The sequence below is a fragment of the Emys orbicularis genome, chromosome 9 (assembly GCF_028017835.1).
Source record: "Emys orbicularis isolate rEmyOrb1 chromosome 9, rEmyOrb1.hap1, whole genome shotgun sequence".
Taxonomy (NCBI): Eukaryota; Metazoa; Chordata; order Testudines; family Emydidae; genus Emys; species Emys orbicularis.
In genome coordinates this window covers 103,682,190-103,698,881 of record NC_088691.1, presented here as the reverse complement: position 1 = coordinate 103,698,881, position 16,692 = coordinate 103,682,190, and the positions used below count along the sequence as shown (strand labels likewise).

Genomic DNA, 16,692 nt, shown 5'->3' with positions numbered 1-16,692 from the left:
CAATCATCCCAATTTTAATGTGCTTCTTAGGAGATGTGAATCAAATAGAGATAAACTTAGAAACTGCCTGCTTGTCCCAAGGCCTTCCAGCTTTACTTTTTCAATAGAGAATTAGGTCCTAGGCTGGAAAGGAGTCATGCTAAATGGAAAGGTTGTGCAATTCCCCCAACAGGCAAATATGGGAGTGTGGTGGTAGACGCTCAAAGGTCAGTGCTGGCCTTAGCGGTGAGTGCCTGGATCCGAGCTGAGTTGCAGGTCTTGCAAAGGATGTGTCCATCCAGAGGGTAACAGCCCTGATTGTCCCCTTCAGACAGGAGGCCACCACAGTCCTAGACAATAAACAGAATAATGAACAAAAGAAGAAATAAGATGAGAGTGAAATTAGACAAAGAACCTATTAGTGAAATACACACTCGCATCCCCTGGTAACAGAATTCTGCCCAAGTCAGCGTGTGAATTCTAGGATGTCTTTCATGACTGACCCATTCCCTGATAAGAGACAATGCCCCAGCGGAGATAGGCTCCCAAGCTCTCTAAAATAAAAGGAGATTATTCCCTTCCCATCTCTGGGAAAGGAAAGGGCTTTAGCATTGCGGAACACATCAAACTTAAGCTCACGTTTATTAATGCCAAAAGGAAAAAGAAGAAGTGAGCCTTGAAAACTACTTTGCTGCTCATCTCTCTCTGTCTTTGGAAGAGAGAACTCCAGAAAGCGATAGAATACATCACAGAGGTGACAGCAGAGCCATGTCCTTGCAGCATGCCTTCACCACTGTGGTCATTATTATTACACTAGCATCAAAGGTCCACAACCAAGATTGGGGGCCCATTGTGCTGGGGGCTTTACAGACCTATAGTAAGAGACCGTCTCTGCTCCCAAGAGCTTGTAATCTAAATACACAAGCTAAAGGGTGGAAGAAAGGCCAGAACGCCATCATAACCATCCGGCTTTTGTAAATGGAAAGCCAAGGCTCACGGCGATTAAGTGTCTGCCCTAAGCTCACGCAGGAAGGTGATGGAAGAGCCACGAACTGACCTCAGAGACCTCGAGTCTCAGTCCTGCACCCGAGCCCATGACTGTGATCAGCACCATTATTGGGACGCACGTCTTGTCCCAACATCTGGCTGGAGTTTATCCCAGGGGGAACAGCTGTATTGCAGAATTCTCAGAGGTTCAATATGCAACATGCGCCAAGGTGATTTTTCCTCTGTTTCAGATTCTTATCAAAATCATATGTACCAGAAACGTAGCTCAGCAAGGGCCACACATGAATGAGAATGATCATGTTTATATGCCAATTCAAATTTTTCAACCACAAGCTGTATGTTGATTTTCCAGCTAATTATTAACTTCATCTTTTTTAAACCCACTTATATAATCTTGCTCACATTGCAACATGCATTAGAGTTGATTTTAATAAAACAAATAGGAGCAACATTTGTGTCCAGATAACGAATTACCATACTCTCAAATATTCAGCTCTAATGATTGAGTCGTAGTCTCTTGCTAACACAATGAAGCCGGTATATACCGAAGGCCTGATTCTCCTATCATTTGCACCATCTATGTGTAAATCAGGAGTCACTTCTGCTGAAGTCAATGAAGTAAGGTTTAATGCAGAACCAGTGTGATAACAGGAATGTCCTCATTATTGATGTAAGAGAAGGTCATTTCTGTCAATACAGTGAACCCAATCTTTGCTTTCTTCCCTTGCCAGCAGCGGGAATACTGACCTCACACCGGTAGCACTGGACATGGAAGTCACGATCTAATGCCACAATGCGTACGGTCTCCTCTTGACCCGGGGCAGGCATAATGGGCTCCTTACACACGGAACATCGCGGTGCAAATTTCCTTGAAAAGCGAAGATGGTTCCAGTCAAACCCCAAGTGCACAGTTATGTTCTTCGTATGCTACATTAGAAACTTCGAACCCTACAGTAAACCGTGGCACAACACACATCTCTGCAAGCAGAGTTGCCTCCTTGAAAAGGAAACATTAAGGGATGCTTATGAGTTCCTACAGAACAATGGCAGAGGCCTGAGAATCATATTCTGCTCGTCTTAATCATTTATTAAACAATCTCTCGATGACGTTGCTCATCATTGCAGTATCCAAGTGCAAGCCCCAGAGTGAACTGGTTTCATATGCCTAATATAACACCATTTAAATCAGTGGAATTCCTCTTATGAATGAAGTTAGCAGGATTTGCCCCACCTGTCGCTACTGAAAAATATCAATACACTAGAAACTAGAGATGGACCAAGTAGGATGCAGCCTTAGATCCTGCCACTGCGGGATTGTTCTCTGCAGTATAATTTTCTTGGGTTTTATCCAGTCTTGTTTTAAAATCCTCAAGCATCTGGCTCCCACTACACCCACAGGATGTTAGTTTTAGCTCGGCTCAATCTGTGCACCGCAAAGAGAACTGCTAGAGCATATCTGACTGGTTCTCTCTCTCAACTACTTGATTTGCATCCACAATCTGGCAGTCACAGGTGAAAATGCCTTGGATGAAAATTCTCCTCACAAAATAGGAGGCCACCCTTCTGAAAACCTATCCCTAAGAACATACACTGGCTAATAGCTAAGAAGCTTAGAATTAGGGTCAATGGGCAATGCTCATGGCAAGTGCCAGAATATGAAGAGATCAAAGATTCTTCTCTTGTAAAATATCGAGGAAACAGTGACTCTGCCACCCAGCCTTTTATACAAACCACCCTAGAATTAACTTAATTAAAAAACATCTTAGCTGTAGTAGGAGTAAAGAAAAGGATTCATTTCATTGGCAGCAGATGCAAGGCGTTTTGTTAGACTGCAGCTACGCAGACATGAATTAAACAGCACCTTTGCTGATTGCTCCGAAAGAGAATTTAAATGGATCGTGATATGACCGTAGCTGTAATCACAGTTAATAATGTGGGGATTCAGGCACTTTCTTGTGCAATTCAGCTAAAATGTGCTGCTTAAAAATGCTTGAATGTTTCTCTATCTAGGTCACCAGAGGAAAAACAGCATGGGCCAATTTTTTCCCGCAGAGACAGAGAAATGACTCCCATTGAATTCAGTGGGAGCTGCATGTGTTTCTTAGGGCACCATCTAGCCAATCATGTCTTGCAGGTGGATTTCACAGTTTCCATTTCCTCCTCACCTTTCAGGATAAGAACCCCAATAGCAGTTTCAAACGGCCAATAGAGCCGGTTGGAATTCATTTTTTAAACTTTTTTCACTTAAAAAATGGATTTTTCCCCCCTAAAAAAACTTTCACTAATTTTCTTTTTGACACAAAAAGAAAATTTTTTGTTTTGACACAATTTTTGTTTTTCTCTCCTCCCACCCTCTTTCCCCCTTTTTTTCTGTGGCAAAAAGGAAAAAAGAATGAAAACTGTGAAAAAAGAAAACCTGAAATTTTCCAGAAATGAAAAAATTTCAGGAAAACATTCTGTAGAAATTTTCAAAACTAGTTTTTTTTTTGCAAAGATTTTTGACCAGGAAGATGTTTACAACATTTTTGAAAATGTTTGTGAATTTCTTTTGTCCCTCTCCCCCAGTTTTGTGTCCAGTGTTTAGGTTTACTGACTATATTTTTTGCATCCACAATTGCCTTCTATTTGTTTCTTCATGCCTCCATAGCTGTCAATTCATCCTGAATGCTTCTTCTCACTCACTCTCTACCCTAAGGACCTGTAGGTGTTCTGAAAGTATTTGAAAGGTGGGAACATTGAGGGAAGGAATCCTGTAGGGCGATACAGGGAGGTAAAATTAAACAAAGAGAAACTGAGAACATTGGATACATTTTCTTAATAATTCAACATATTAGGCTGTGAAGCAGTGACCCAAGAGAAGCGATGGAAGTTTCATTACTCGCATCAGCTAAACCTGGGTGAAAGAACTGCCGAATATACTTCCGGATACAGACTCTGCACTGGTTGTAGATGGACTCAGTAGCCCAACTAGGTCATCTGCAATCCACTGGATCTTCTCCCAGCCTCGTACCCAACCAATACAGCTCCTTTCCTTATGCCGTCTATTCTCGGAGAGTGAAATTCACCCATGGGTTGAGGAGCAGTATGAGGCTGAGTCACCATTTAACCCTTCAAGCCGGAAGGTACTTAGTTCTTCCTAAAGGATGTCAATCCCTCTCAAGGAGGAGGAACATCCTGCATATATCGACACGTGGCACAGGGAGTGTAAGTGGGACATAATGTAGTGCCACTGCCTTGGCTTTCTGCTGGCCCTCTGCACAAGGGTGAATTTCACCCACTGGGCCATTTCTCTGGATTCTTGCTGGGACGCACACAGAGGGAGAGGTAACACACAGTGGCCTCTGCAGCTGCCAAATTACACAGATGTGTCTGAGCTTCAGGGAGCATTTCCTGCCGGAGTTTAACATTCTCCCATACGGTGGCTGCGATTCCTTTTGTCAGGTAAGTCTGCTGCTCTGAGCTTCCAGGCCCACACACTGATGTCACGAGTCTCTAATTAAGTCTGCCCCCTTAGAAATTAAAAGATAAGTGCTTGAGATGTAAACCCACATTAGTTAGTATTGATTTCCTCTTTTAATTGAGGGGTGTACCGTGCCTGTCTCTTCCAAGCTGGGGAAACATTTGTGCTTTGATTATATCTACTTATCTGTCTTTCTCAGATCAGCTGTGATAAGGGAAGGGATGGGGGGGAGCGACAGAAGCTACCTCCAGTCGTGGATTGCAGTGCACTTTAAATAGATATTTTACTACAAATTATTATTAGGAATGTTTTTCTAGCTCCTTGAAAGGCTAACTAGCAGATGGAAACATAAGAACATAAACAGAGGCAAGGGAGACCATTCCTTACCCATCCTGGCTAATAGCTATTAATGGACTTAACCTCCATGAATGTATCTAGATCTCTTTTAAACGCTGTTATAGTCCTAGCCTTCACAACCTCCTCAGGCAAGGAGTTCCACGGGTTGACTGGGCACTGTCAAACAGAGGAGGCAGCGAACCCTGCTGTGCTCTGCGGGCTATGAGCAGGGTACTGAGCACAGGGTGAGAACCTTGGCTTCAAGGCAACAGCTAAGTGGCAGTAGGAGGCTGGGGGAGGAAGGATAAGGAGGGGGGGGTAAGGAAGTGCAGGGGGGTAGCTAGGAACATGAAATGCCTACATCATGCAGTCCGCACATAGGGCAAGTGGGGAACATAACATGTTAAAGAAGATCTGTGAGCACTGAGACAACCCTCCCCGGCAGGGAGACGGATGTAAAACAAATCCACACAACCACTCCCAGTCAATTAAGCTGGCATGCCCGAGGGTGTGCTTGCTGGCTCCCTGGCCTCTGGGGAATCGCAGGAAGAATTTACAGCAGGTCAAGATCCTGCCTAGGTAACATGAGAAGAGATTTTAGGCCTCCAGGGCCAGGAAAAGCCAAGAAGAGCCGCCTGGGCCGTACTTGTGGAAATCCTCGATGCAGTGAATGTTCCCTCCGGCATCCACAGTGAAGGGGATGCCATCCAGGCTGCGGTGGCACATCACACAGGTGAAGCAGTGGGGGTGGTAGGCTTTCCCCGTAGCGCGCAGGATCCTCTCCATGATGGGTTTGGCACAGACGCTGCACTGCTCCAGTGTGTTCTGTAAGCAAAAAACAAAACAAAACACAGCAGGCATAAGTATCAGTTCAGATATTTGCACAGGCTGGGATAGCAGCTGGTCTGCAAGGGAACTTGAGGCCCTTTCGTTTCACCGGTTTGCTGTGAGCGCGGGATAGGCAGCTGTCAGTTCCAGAACAGCTCGGAATCCAGGCCAGCTCCTGCCAATACCAGATCTGGAACAAAGGGCAGCAGAGTCACTGGGGAGAACTGCAGGGTCCCGTCTGCATCCGGCCGCCCCAGCAGAGAACCCTGCTTTGGATTCATCGCATGCGAACCCTGGCTTTTCTCTTCTGTGAGGGACAAACCAGTAACTGCATCCCCTCAGTGCCGCAGCACAAGGGACCGGGATTCAAGAGGGCACAACCAGCTAGCACAACGAGCCGAGGGCTTATTTAGAGTCAGCGTTTAAGGCCAGAAGGCACCGCCAGATCATCTAGTCTGACTTCCCGTGTCTCTCACCCAGCACCCGCACACTAAACCCAATAACCGGAATGAGACCAAAGCATAACAGCTCACAGGAGACTTGACTATGATGTGCCGCAGACAGAGAATGGGAGGGTCCGAGGCTCACCAGTTCTTGAGGATCCCGCAAAGGCAGGAAAATGATTAAGTGATAAAGTGATATATACCCTGATACGTGACCCACATCCACATGCTGCAGAGGAAGATGAAAACCCCCAAGGTTGCTGCCAGTCTGACCCGGGGGAAAATTCCTTCCCGACCCCACACATGGCGATCAGTTCAACCCTGAACCAGCCAAGCGCCTGAGAGAGAGAATGTATGGTGTCACCTCAGAGCCCTGGCCCACCCGTCCAATGTCCTATCTCCAACTGTGGCCATTTCTGATGCTTCAGAGGAAGGAGACCAAAAAAAATCTCCCAGAATACACTGGGGGACAAAAATCCCTTCCTGATTCCTGCAGGTGACCAGCTGAAGCCCTGAAGCATGAGCTTTAAGGAACATGAGACATAAACCGTAACTGAGCCCCAGGGTTGCCCTTTACTGTCAAAAGCAACCCCGTCATACGATCACACTCATCCATTTGCCCTCTCAAAATTCATTAAGTTGTCTGTTCCAGAACCTCACCCCTCTTAGAAACTTTCTTTTAATTTCCAGCCTGAATTTGCTCATGGCCAGTTTATACCATTTGTTCTTGTGCAGCATTGTCCTTTAGCTTAAATAGCTCTTCACCCTCCTGGTGTTTATTCCCGAGTGCAGAGGTTCTCAAACTGTGCTCCACGAGCTCCATTCAGGTGGTCAGCGGATAGTTCCCTCTAAGGTGCGCGCCTGGGCGGCCGCACACAAGAGAATGAAGGGCCACCCACCTAATTAGTGGAGCTGCACAGACGTGGCTCCACGAATTAGGTGCCTGGACCCTGGAGAAGACGCACATGTGAGGTGAGGTGGTGGCCTTGGGGGGAATAGGGGTAGGTGGGAGGGGGCAGTGGGGTGAGAAGAGGGGGTGGAAGGAATTTGGGATGTGCAGGGCTGCGGCGGCCAGAGAAAGAGGCAACTTACCCCAGCTCCAGGGCTGCGGCTGCTGGGAAGAGACGGCCTCCTTCCCAGCCTCAGCTCTGTGGTGGGGAAGAGACCCCCCCCCCCTTCTTCCCAGCCTCAGCCTGGGGGCTGCTGTGGCAGGGAAGAGAGGGCACATCCATCGCATTCGAAAGTTAAGACTACTGCTATTAAAATATGAGTTGTGTGCTTTTATTTGTAGAACAAAAAAACGTTAATTCTTATTGTGTTTTTTTTATAGAGAGCTTTCATCCAAAGCGTTTTACAATAGTTAGCTAACGGTACAAACAACATTCGGAAAGAGCATTAAGCGGTCCGCCAAGACCCTCAGCAATTTTCAAGTGGTCTGTGAAAAAAAAAGTTTGAGAACCACTGATCTAGTGTGTTTATAGAGCACAACTGGATCCCCTTCTCAGCTTTCTTTTTGCTAGGCTCAACAAGCCAACCTCCTCCAGTCTCCCCTCATCAGACAGACCCTCCGCCCCCGGATCATCCTAGTAGCTCTTCTCTGCAACTGTTACAGGTTCAATTCATCTTTCTTGATCATGGCTGTCCAAAACTGTACACGGTATTCCAGATGAGGTCTTACCAGAGCCTGGTACAATGGCATTAATACCTCTCTCTCTCTCTACTGGAAATGCCTCACTGGCAGGGTTGGCTCCAGGCACCAGCACAGCAAGCAGGTGCTTGGGGCGGCCAACGGAAAGGGGCGGCACATCCGGCTCTTCGGCGGCAGGTCCCTCAGTCCCTCTCGGAGGGAAGGACCTGCTGCCGAATTGCCACCGCTTGGGGCAGCAAAAACCCTGGAGCGGGCCCTGCCCACTGGATACATTGCCTTTGTCACAGCCACATCACATTGGTGGCTCCTAGTCATGTTAGGATCAACCCCCGTCCTAAGGGCAGGCCCTTGCACTTTGTACTACTGAATTTCATGCCACTCTGACACTCCAGTCTTCAAGATCATCCTGATCTTCCTGCATAATATTTCCATCCACCTCTGTATTGACGATGCCTTCCCAACTTTGTATCATCAGCAAATTTCACTAGTGAACGCCTACTCTCTGTGAAAAGAGCATTAATAAAAACATTGAATAAGATTGCCCCCAAGACCAATCCTTGAACTCCACTAGAGATCCAGAGAGTTCCCCTTTACACACGTCCTGTTGCCTTCTCCCCTTTAGCCAGTCCTTTTATCCACCTTACAATTCTTGTACGAATCCCCAGGCCGTAATTTTCCATGTGGTACCATGCCAAATTTGTCTTCTGCCCCAGCCATTTCAGTTCAGACAGCTCGAAATAATTGTATTAAAGGCTGTGTGTCGCCTACCTTGGTTTGTAGATTTTATGTATTGAACCAGCCCCATCGTTGGGAGCACTGAAGCTATAAAGTGCTTTTCATTTCAAGGAGGCTCAGCTGAAAGATTCATCTCCCCCACTCCCCCCCCGCAAGCATGTTATGTAAACACCGATATAAATCAGCTTCTAATGATTGTCTGTGCCAGACATGCCAGCCCTCCCAATGACGGCTTGCGTGACTACAGTATGTGAAACTCGCCTTTGCAAACCGAACACCTGAAACACGCATGCCACAAAGAGAGACGCATTCCGTACGGACAGATGCAAATGCTAAATCTGTGAAGAAGCTCAAATGGTTTATTTTGCTGGAGCTTGGGACAGAATTCCACTTGCTAGCCTTGCTGGAAATGTTTGGCGTTATCAAATAAGAACCATATGTTCAAATCCTGGATGGTGAAGCACAGATGCAGGGCGATCTGTGATCTTTGGGATAAACAGAAAAGAAAGAAAAGAGAAAAAAAATCCAACAGAAAGGGAATTATAAAACCCCACAGATCAATATTTTCATATTGACCAACACCACATGGAGCCTACAGACGTCCTCCTGCATTCCTTGTGCACCCAAAACTCCCAGTGAAAACTGGCAGCTGAAAGGCTGCACTGTTACTGCTTGTCTCAGCCAAGAATGTCAAAGGGCAAGCCCCTTCTCCTGACACGTAGTGCAGAAGTACGCATGCAGGGCATGAATCACCAAAGACTTCAGAGGGGTCAAGCCAATACTGCCACATACGTCATTGGACATTACTTCCCGGGCGGCAACTGACTGGTAAGACACACACAGAGCTACAGTCTGCAACTCGCTTATCCTACAATGGCCAGAAGAGCCACAAGATTATTTTTGGAAGAGTCAGTATGACACGTCCTGGATTTCAACCCATTGTGAGAACTGCCTACTTGTGGGGTGAAAAGGACTCGGTCTGACCTGGGGGCTTGTTTGTGGCAGGATTTAGCTTCATGTACTGGATACTTGTAATAACGGAGGTGGAAGAATTGTTCCTGGGATTTTTGTTTGTTTTCTATCGTCATCATGAGGACAGTGACTGATGTACCAGAGAGAACAAGGCCTTCCACAAACAGATAATGTTACTGCAGCATTTGCACCATTCCCTATATTTACAACAGGGAATGCTACAATCCTGCCAGTTCTGAGGAACATTATGCAATTAGCTAAGGAATTTTCCTTGGTAACTGCCTAGTCGTTGGGCTTGGCCCCGATATGTATCACTAACTTGTTAATTGGTTGTTGCTGTTTTTCTTATGGCCTTGTTCAAAATACTTCCCATTCCATATGCTTTATTAAAAAAGGAAACTCTGGAGTGGCACAGGATATGTGGAATCGGGCCTTCGGTTTAGCAGAAGCTGACTTTTCCCGACTGAACTTCACTCATAAGGAGTAAAATGAAGCAATTAGTTGGGACTGGATAGAGGAAATAAATTCCTCAGTAACAGAAGTGTGCAAACTTGAAGATGACAATAAGAATACCTGGCGTTTACATCGCATTTTCCATCAGTAGATCTCAAGACTTTTTATCGGGTCACAAAGCATCTACTCCCAAGGCAGCTGAAGAGCACACAATTAGCATTTGTCACTTTACTGCTAAAGGGCCCAAGCAGAAATAAAATAAAACAAAGTAAATAAAAATAAAAGCGCAACCCAGGCATTTCATGATTCCCCTTTTATTGATTTCTTGTATCTGATATTTTAACCGAAATAGATAGATATGTCCGGCACGACCCATTTTCTCTTTAAACAGTCCATGTCTCAGAGCCAGAGAATGATAAAAACAGCAAAACAGAACAGGAACTTCCTGTAGTGAATGGCAGCTGAATAGAGCAAGCGTCAGTAAATGGAATGCCTGCTTGCGAACACTAGCGGGAGCGTGACACAGGAGGGATATGAACAATTTGTGCCTCCACCCCACCGGCAGCTCTAAGCAGAAAGTGGGCCTGTTGGCATGGCACTAAGTGCAGGATTGGGGTTTTACGTATTATTATTTTTATCATGGCAGCACCAGTGGCCCAGTCAGGTGTGAGACTCCACTGTGCTGGGTGCACGTAGGATGATACAATTCTTGCCGTGAAGAGTTCACCATCTAAAGTCCCAATGCTACAAGGACTTTGGCGCATACCTGATACTTTTAGACAGCTCTGTCTAGAGGCTGCAGCCACAGGCCAGATCTAACTCCCATTTATAGATCTGAAGGCCACGAGGGACCCTGGGGACAATTTAATCTGACTTTCCACAGCACACAGGCCTCAATAGAAGTTTGACTGGGAGCCCAAGCCAGCAAATAAACATGCTGTTGCCCCTGGATGGTGCTTCCCTAGTCCGCATGCCTTCTGCTCGCCAAGCTAAGCTCCGTTACAGCTCAGTCACCTCTTGATGTTAATGCATCTGAGTGAGACAAGCATTTTGAATTCCCTTCCGTTGATTAATCCCTTCCACACTTGAAAATTAACCCTAGGGGATTTACTCATCTTATCCTTCCAATTCTGTACCGGTGAGAAAAACAAAGTCGTTAATTTCAGACTCCAACTCACCGTCCCTCTCTGGGAATATGTTTGCTTAAGGGGATTTCCCTGTTAGATCTTTGGCTTACCACTCCGCTTCAAGGCATCACCAGAAGATGTAGGAATGAGTGCTGCCCTCAGCTCTCAGGCCTCCAGAGAGTCAACCAAGAGGAAGAACACAACAGAACACTGCTAAGGAGGATAAGGAGCTTTCCCTCCCGTTGGCTTTGGGCTGAAGATCCTGTGAGCACTCTGCTTTGTCGGAGTACACTGTATATTCCAAAAGACTTTTTGACTATGGGCAAAGCCTAACTGATTTTCTGCTTTGGCATTTTGGTTCATGTTAAATCAGGAGACAGACATGAATGTGTTGGATTCCCTCCTCTTTAATACGAGGATCAGTGTGAAGGGTGGGGTGTTTTGATTACTACCTTTAAAAAAAAAAAAATTCCTCCCTTTTTGTTTAACTATAAATTAACTTAAATTCCAAACCAAAAAGTTGTTTCGAACCAAAATGGGAACTTTTTTGGTTAGAAACGGTCACAACCGACAACAATTTTGAAACTTTTTTCTCAATGTTTTTTTCAAAAGGGGCAATTCATTGAAACCGGTCCTTTCCTGCAAGCATTTTTAGTTTCAACAACACTCCTCCTCCCCAACCTCCCCGCCAAAAAAACATTTAGTTCAAAAAGTCCCAACCACCTCTCATTGCGAGGACATTCCACACACCAGCGCAAGGAGAAGACAGAGAGCTGCATGCAGGTGTGTGCATGGAACTCCCTATGTGCACATCTGAGCCCTTGACACCTTTAATATCACTAAAAGAATGATGCACCCTTTGAACTGGAGCTCCCTCCCTGCCTCCACACTGACTATGATGCAGAGACCTGTGGACTGCTCCTGGCTGACTCACCAACATTCAGCCCGGATCTACACTACAGCCTTCTGTAGCCTACCTATGTTGGACAGAGGAGTGTTGGGGTGTGATCCCTGACCCTAGTGCAGACACAGCTGCACCACAAAACTGTGCTTTTCCTGGGATGGCTCATTCGCTCGGGGGGGGAGGGGGGCCCTGGAATAAGCTGTAATGGTAAAAGGCAGTTTTCCTGGTATACGTTGTTCCTACACTAGGAGTGATTTGCTGGCATAATAAACTGGTCTAGCTATACCAGCAATGCACCTAGTATAGACATTGCCTCTGGAGGTTGCTATTTCCAGAGATTTTAAACATTCTTTTGGTCTGGGTGGTTTTACTCCCACTTGCAGAGTAATAACTGGGATGATTTAATTGGGGATTGGTCCTGCTTTGAGCAGGGGGTCGGACTAGATGACCTCCTGAGGTCCCTTCCAACCCTGATAGTCTATGAGTCTATAAATAACAATAATGGGGCTGGTACGCTTTCCCCTCTGCAGAAACCGGCTTTCCTTGTCAGGTTGAACTTAATTGGGATTTGTATATTTGGAACCAGAGCAGCTGCAGGTCTGCCCCCATGGCTGCCCCTACGCTGCTCCAGGCATCAACTCGTCTTTGTGCAACTCGTCAGGTGACTGGCAGCAGCTCGACTCTTCCCCCTCTCCTGTGAGGCTTCATGGCAGAAATGTAGCCTGCATTAATAGCAAATGTGACAGGAGGCGGAATTAAGCTAGAGAGAACGTGCACAATGGCTGAGGTCATGATGAAAAATGAGAGGGTTCAGAGAAGAGTTATAAGAAGAGAGGCAAACAGATGTGGCTAATAAGGAGTTTGGAAAGAGCGTGTGGTTCCCTCCAGTTAGGAATGGCTGTGCACCACATAACAGACATGCGGCGAGGGAACAACCGCTGTGACTGGTCTCACATGGGCTGTGTGTTCCTTTCTGCCAAAGGACAGAACAGAGTTCTGGTGTGGGAAGTGCACACTAGTGAACATACTGGAGGAGACGGGTGGTGTGGAAGTGCAAATTTCAACACTGTGCTGCAGCTGAGGAAACAAAGACTCTTGGACAACCAGATTCTGAAGTTGTCACCAGAGACACCATACGGGGAGGGACTGGCGATAAAGGAACAGGAGAGAGTAGAAACCGAAGAAGCAGACTGATGATTTGTGACCAAGAGGGGAATTCAACCCGGCTAGAAGTCTCAAATCAATATCAGATACTCAGCGAGTCAACTACTGAGAAACCTGTCTTTCGAAGACTGGGACAGAAAGCTACTGGGACATAGTAAATAGGCATCCTTTTGGTATGAAGCAAGCAGCCACCAAGAGAAGCTCTTCAACCATCCTCAGAAGGCACGCAATCGTCATCAGTAATACCATACGAAGAAGAGTGGGCTAAATAAGGACAATAGAATAGCGTACTATCTCCAGGCAGTAAAAGTAACCATTATGTAACTGCAAGACTGGGCAGGATTATGAAGCTGTCTGGCAAATTTCCACTTGTGATGATATACACTGGAACAAATGAGATGGAATCACATGAAATGACACAGACTATCGAGACTTAAGAGAGCTCAAGAAGAGGAAAGTCCAGGCAGTCTTCCCTGAGATCCTCCCGGTTCCACGAGTGGGCGAGGCAGAAAATACTGAAGGTGAACCACTGGCTGTGTGACTGGGGTGAATCTGAAGGTTTTGTTTTTGTGGCGCATTAAGCCACATTCCAGTGGGAGAGAGGTAAAGGGGACAGCCTGCATCTCACAGGTGTGCGTGGGGCAATCTTTTCAGTTGGGAGACTAGCTGGAGCAGTCAGGAGGATGCTAAACTAGCAATGCTAGGGGAGGCTGCTTAGAAGGCAAATGTGGTACAAACTCAAGCTCAGTGTGTCATGAACAAATTGAACTACTGTGGCACAGAACGTGAAGAAATGTTTCAGTTGCTTGTATACTAATGACAGGAGTCTGTGTAACAAGCGAGAGGAATTGGAAATTCTCATTGATGAGAACAAATTTGATAGAACTGGAATTATTAAAACCTGGTGGGATGACTGACGTGACTGGAATGGTAAAAATCTCTGGTTATATCCTGTGTAGGAAGAACACAGTGGGTAAAAGTATAAAGTACACATTCTACATTAAAGATGCCGCTACCTGTTTAGGGTTATTGATAACTCAGAACTGCAGGATCTTGAATGCATATGGATCAATATGCTAACTAATAAAGCCAAAGAATGTATCTGTTACAGACCACCAGATCACACTAGCGCAAAGGATGAGTTACTCTTTAAGTATCTGTCTGTAATGTGTGGAAAGAAAAATTGTGTTATGTGGAACTTCAGTTACTGAATCCAACATGAGCTAACCATTTTGGATCTCATTATGATGGACAAGGATAAATTAATCATCAGATTGGAAGTTTGTGGTTGCCTAGAAACCAGGGATCATGACATGATTACATTCAATATGGGTAAACACAGACCAGTCCCTACCAGTAATGTATATACTTAGGGTTTCAAAAGGGCTAATTTCCCAAAGCTGAGTAAAATTAATTGTGAGGAAAAAATTTAGACAGAAAAATGTAAATGAAAATTGGGAGTTCTTTAAATAGAGTTCATTAGCTGGCAAAAAAAAAAAAAATATGATTCCACGATAAAGAAAGAAGACAACTTGGGCTAAATGCCCATCCCAGTGGCAAAGTGAAAACAGCAATCAGAAATAAAATGGGATATATAACAAATGAGGAAAAGAGGAAATCTCAATTGATATACATTAAAAATTATGAAGTGTTAAAAACTGACAAGGGAAGCTAAAGACATGAGGGCAAAAATATGGCACTCAGCGCAATACGAGAGAGTTTTGTAAGTATATTAGGAACAAAAGAATTCCTAGAAATGGTATAGATACATTACTAGATGGAGACACTAAAATAGTTAATGATACAGGAAGAGGCAGAAGTGTTCAATAAATATTTTTGTTCTGTATTTGGAAAGAAGCAGGATATTGTGCTTCTGTCACAGGATGATGATGAAGTCCATTAGTAATCAAGGAGGATGTTAAACAATATCTGCTAGTGATAAATGTTTTTAAATAGTAGGCCTTGATAACTTGCACCCAAGAGTCCTTAAAGAGCTGGCTGAGGAGACCTCTGACCCCCTGATGTTCATTTTTAATAAATCTCAGAATACCAGGGACATTCCAAGAGTCTGGAAGATTGCTAATGCTGTGCCAATATTCAAAAAGGTGAAGTGGGACAATCTGGGTAACTATAGATCAGTTAGCCTGACATCACTTCCAGGCAAAATTATGAAAAAAGCTGACATGGAATTCAACTGATAAAGAATTAAAGGGTAGGAATATAATTAATGCCAGTCAACATGGTTTTATACAAAACAGGTCTTCTCAAACAAACCTGATTTCATTCTATGATAAGATTATAAATTTGCTTGATAAAGGTAATTGTGTAGATGTAATATACTTAGACTTTGCTAAGGTGTTTGACTTAGTATTACACAACATTCTGATTACAATATTAGCACTACCCAATATCAATATAGCAAACATTAAATAGAATAAGAATTGGCTAACTGACAGATCTCAAAAAATTGGTTATAATTAGGGAATCATCAATGAATGTGGGTGTTTTTAGTGGGGTTCTGCAGGGATCAGTATTAGGCCCAACGCTAGTCAACATTTTCATCAGCGATCTGGAAGTAAACATAAATTTATGGACGGCACAAAGATTGGTGAAATGGTACATAAACAATGAAGACAGAGTAAACATACTAAGCAATCTAGAACCTAGGGCCCAGTCAAACACAATGTGTTTTAATACAACCAAATTCAAAGTTATACATCTCAAAACAAGGAATGTCGGCCATAGCCATCCTGCAGAACAGGGGACTGTATCCTGGAAAGCAGTGACACTGAAAAGGATCTGGGGTCATAGTAGACAAACAACTCAACATGAGCTTCCAGTGCCATGCTAGGACCAAAAGGGCTAATGTGATCCTTGGATGTATAAACAGGGCAGGAGTGAGCAGGTGCAGGGTGGTGATTTTACCTCTGTATCTGGTGATGGTGAGACCAATACTGGAACACTGCGCCTTGTGTCCACCTTTTAAAAAGGATGTTGAAAAATTGGAGACAAGAGACACAAAAATGAGTCCGGAGTTGGAGAAAATGTTTGACAGTGAGAGACTTAAAAAGACCTCAATCTGGTTAGCTTATCAAAAAGAAGACTGAAAGGTGACTTGATGACTGCGTACAAGTACCTTCACGGGGAGAAAACACCAGGCCCGGAAGGGATCTTTAATCTTTAAAAAGGCAGAACAAGGACCAGTGGCTGGAAGCTGAAGCCAGACAAATTCAGTAGAGAAATAAGGCAGAAATTGTTAACAGAGGGGATGATCAACCATTGGAACAAACTACCAAGGGAAGGGGGGAATTCTCCATCTCCTGATGTCTTCACATCAAGAGTGAGTCTCTTTCTGGAAGAGGCCCTTTACACAACACAAATTACTGAGCTGAAGACCAGGGTAACTGGATGAAATTTAAGGGCTTGTGGTATAGGAGGTCTGACTAGATGATCTAGACTTACACTATATTAACTCTACGATTCAAGGATTTAAAACATACCATGCAGTGAGAGAAGTATGGAGCTTAATTTCCTTCATTTTGGAAAAGAAGGTTAAGAGATGACTTGGTTACAGTCTGCAAGTACCTACATGGGAAAAAGAGATCTGATAGAAGGTTCTTTGATCCTTCCAGCAA

At 44.8% G+C, this 16,692-nt stretch overlaps 1 protein-coding gene across 1 annotated transcript in view; it reads right to left on the bottom strand.

The window, feature by feature from the left end:
* Nucleotides 1-200: 200 nt before the first annotated feature.
* Nucleotides 201-16,692, bottom strand: part of LPP (LIM domain containing preferred translocation partner in lipoma) — a 437,929-nt gene continuing 421,437 nt past the window's right edge. The window contains exons 12-14 of the mRNA XM_065410339.1: nucleotides 5,430-5,608; nucleotides 1,735-1,855; nucleotides 201-329 (exon numbers count right to left, since the gene is read on the bottom strand). Of these exons, the coding sequence (XP_065266411.1) occupies nucleotides 201-329; nucleotides 1,735-1,855; nucleotides 5,430-5,608 (429 nt within the window). The remainder of the gene's footprint in view (nucleotides 330-1,734; nucleotides 1,856-5,429; nucleotides 5,609-16,692) is intronic.